Source organism: Photinus pyralis, unplaced genomic scaffold (assembly GCF_008802855.1).
Source record: "Photinus pyralis isolate 1611_PpyrPB1 unplaced genomic scaffold, Ppyr1.3 Ppyr1.4_LG6, whole genome shotgun sequence".
NCBI classification, from domain to species: Eukaryota; Metazoa; Arthropoda; class Insecta; order Coleoptera; family Lampyridae; genus Photinus; species Photinus pyralis.
In genome coordinates, this window is record NW_022170663.1 from 14,209,707 (window position 1) to 14,213,672 (window position 3,966).

The window sequence follows — 3,966 nt, forward strand, 5'->3', positions numbered from 1 at the left end:
AAACACCACAAATACAAGTAACGCAACTTGCACTACAAAGATAGGTCCACCCAATAAAGTTACACGTCCTAGCACAGTTAAAAAACACAAAACTCCTTCTTCACATAAACACACCACGTTATCACAACCCACTCGTATTCAACCGAAACGCGAAAACCTTAACAGAACTACACGCTCACAACATACTGTAATATCTCCACCAAAAATCCAAGCAACCACACAAATACAACGTCAAGAACAAAGAAACACCATAAATACAAGTAACGCAACATGCACTACAAAAACAGGTCCACCCAATAAAGTTACACGCCCTAGCACACTTAAAAAACACATAACTCCTTCTTCACATAAACACACCACATTGTCACAACCCACTCGTATACAACCGAAGCGCAAAAACCTTAACAGCACCACAGGCTCACAAAATACTGCAATATCTCCACCAAAAACCCAAGCAACCTCACAAATACGACCTCAGGAACAAAGAAACACCATAAATACAATTAAAAAACACAAAAGTCCTTCTTCACCTAAACACACCACGTTATCACAACCCACTCGTATTCAACCCAAACGCAAAGCCAAAGAAACACTTACACAATAAACTCTATTTAATAACATTACAGGAATTATTATAATGATATTTTTGTTTTGTTTTCTTCTTTCCTGATAGCGTTGACTATTGGGGCCATTAATAGCTATGTTGGTAAGTATGAATTACATACTATCTCTAGATTTCCAATGTGAGTGTGTGAATATTTATTTTATTTTTATTTTTCTTTAGAACCCTACATAACTTCACCAGACACAGACACTAATCGTTACTTGATTTTAATCCGTGCGATTAGTTAACCAGGCTAGACCTGAGTTCTCACAAGAAACACCGACAATAATAATAATAATAGTTTATTAGACCTTTGTAGCTATAGATTGATTATAATCGAGCAATCGATTTTTTCGCCCAACGCATTTGATTTGTACTGTATATGTGATATTTGAAATTTTCCCGGAAATTCACCCCTTTGTTCTCCGAACCTAATCACACAATTATTACACAGAAGTTCTGTACATTTGTGATTTTTTGACGTATCGGTCATCCCCTTATATCACCTTAATAGCAAAGTGTGATTTTATCTCTTAATCTCGAGAGGAGATTCACCCCTTTAAACTCCGAACCTAATGAAATGGATACATATTAAATTAAAATTTGTGAATGTTTTAAATCATTGCCCAATTTCTTGACTATATCCATCATTTCCTTATATTAATATTTAATTGATAGCAAAGCTGGATTTTTGTCCTTAATTTCAAGGAGATTCGCCCTTTTTGTGCTCCAAATCTAATGAACGTGTAAGTAAATCATATGTGATTCCGTGACGCACTGATCATCTCGTTAGAATATTAATAGAACAGTTGGTTGACCCTTTTTGTCCTCCGAATTTCAATCAATCATTAAGTACATACCGAGAGGGGATTCTCCCCTTTATGCTCCGAAACTGATAGTGTTATACTCAAAATGGCAGAAGCAAATTAACGTGATCTAATCCAATCTGATGTGAAATAACTGCGCTTCCTTGTTTTTTTTGAAATTTAAAAAAAGTGAGATATCGTGCAGAAACTAATTGAGCCATTTTGGGAAATTGCGTTACTTTTTCAGACTGGTCGAAGGCGAAGATATCCAAGATAATGTCCTGTAAATTTTCCAGGGTCTAAAAATGTTTGGTAGATAACCACTAAATGTTCAACATTTCATCTGGGATCTCCGTCTCGTATCTCAATGCCCATTCAAGAATTGTGTAGGTGGAACTATGTTTTGGAGCCCTTTGGATTCATCACATTTAACTCAAAAACCCGTCATGTTGCTTATTACTGCAGCAAGATTACGCGGCGGATAATTGAGAAATATTTTACTAATGGTGTTATTATAATGTTCATAATAATACCTACCATTGAATAATATTCAATGATAATATACTAAAGTTTTATTGTGAAAATGTTTATAGCATTAAATAAAAACCGTCAAATTTACGCAATACCAGTTTAAAATCAGACACTAAAAAGGATTCGACCATTTTTGATTATAAATGTAAAGTAGTGCAGTAGGTAGTATCTCTAATTACGCACCGTTTTCACTTAAAATTAAATAAATTAAACTAAACTAATTTAAATAATTATAGTTTCCAATTAGACTAGTTATTGTTTATTAATCTAGTATTCGTTAACGTATTGTTGTACCAGGCTTCAGTGTGCTAATTTCCAAGTTGGTTTCATTGGAGGATTCCGTTTCGTTAACATCGGAACCTCCAAAAAGCCCCAGCCAGTTTCCAAAGAAAGCAAGACCCTGCTCTGCCGTCTCATTTACAACGGATATTAGTTCCTCTTCATTAATTTCTTCGGCATCGGTTCTGAAATAAGTCATCAGTGACATGGAACGTTATCGATTACGTCTAACTTAAAAAAAGAAGCCAAGAAGCAATAATATTCTAAGTCATGCACAATTTAAGATTATTACCCTGTTCCATTCTTATTGGAATTTTGATTAGACAAAAATGGAGTTATATCCGACTGTACAGTAGGGTCTTGTTTCATTCCATCGGGTCCAATAATAAAGCACCCTATCTTAAACTTCGTTTGTACATCTCCCAGTAATGTGGGTTCCAATTGCAAGCACCCTTGTAAACCGTCTTGAACAGGAATTAAATTGGAAAAACGGGCGCATACTTTTATTAAATCGACTAAAACTGAAATACACGCCGGTTCCGGATTTGGCCCTTTTACTAGTTGACTGTGCAGTACGCTTTCCCCATACGAAACGTTAACAGCCATTCCCTTTTCCTGAGATATGTACTTCATGTACACGCATCCTAAAATAATAAATTTTTTTATAGTCAAGAAATAATGCTGTTACCGAATAAGTTAACAGATACCGGGTCCTCCGAAATCAAAGTAAGTGATGTTGAAATCCACGCAACACATGCACGATGGACCTCCATTACACACGCAACTCCTTACTTCGGTTACATTACTCGAACTTTCGTCTCTTTTTTCCACTTCGCTTCCGTCTTCCAAGTCCCACGTTAGTAAATCTGAAAATGAACATTTATCTCAAATTTAATCGTCCGATAATTCAAACAAATTTAGTCCTTGTAAACTTTATGAAAACCGCAGAAAGATTCATGGGAAATGCGTACGACTTTTCTAAAGCGACGCAATTGCGCACATTTCTATTCAAAAATGTCATTATAGAAACTCTTTTGTAACGTGGCTGCCTAAGATATTGAGAGATTTAGGGGCAATTCATAGGAGGGTGCCTAAACATGCAAGTTTCTGACATTTGGTCGAAAAGAGGACCGTTACGTCTCGGGGTGGTAACACCGTCAGAAATTTAAATCGTATGGGGTGGCGTAACCTATAATTTCAAATGTACTAATATTAATCACTTTCTCACTGAATGAGAAGATTACGTTATTGTGTAGAGACGAAAATTGGAATCGTTTGTTTATAATTCGTTTTAAGTAAAGTAATCCATAATCATAAAAACAAAATTTTGCATCTCTTGTTAATGTTTATTGAACAAAAGTATCTTCTGTTATAAGCCCAGCTTTTGCTGTTTGCGCAAAAGAATAAACCCCGTTGATTTCTGGACACAATAAATAACGAATTACATGAAAAGAAATCTGAGTAGTTTTTCAGCAGTTCAGTCCTATGAGCAAACAATTGAATAATAGCTGCACTGGTAAACATTTTGAGCCATTTGGTATTAGAAATGGTAATTTAAAATAATAGAAGTAAAATTTCACTTACCCATTATATTAGGAGTATTTTCACGAGCAAATACGTAAGATGTAAATAAAATTACATTTGCAAAAATGAACTTGAACTGCATTCTGAATGCAATCTTTTGAGATGGTCAGTGACAATGACGAAGTAGACGGAACGGTTCTGGGTTGAAGCATCTTATGCACG

The 3,966-nt window shown here is 35.3% G+C and overlaps 1 protein-coding gene across 1 annotated transcript; it reads right to left on the reverse strand.

Moving 5' to 3' along the window:
- Positions 1-2,095: 2,095 nt before the first annotated feature.
- On the reverse strand, positions 2,096-3,966 carry LOC116174054. The gene is made up of 4 exons (XM_031491831.1): positions 3,805-3,966; positions 2,928-3,086; positions 2,513-2,864; positions 2,096-2,405 (listed from the first exon to the last, which is right to left on the reverse strand). Exons 1-4 carry the CDS (start codon positions 3,884-3,886, stop codon positions 2,219-2,221), a joined length of 780 nt encoding a protein of 259 aa, XP_031347691.1. The 5' UTR covers positions 3,887-3,966; the 3' UTR covers positions 2,096-2,218.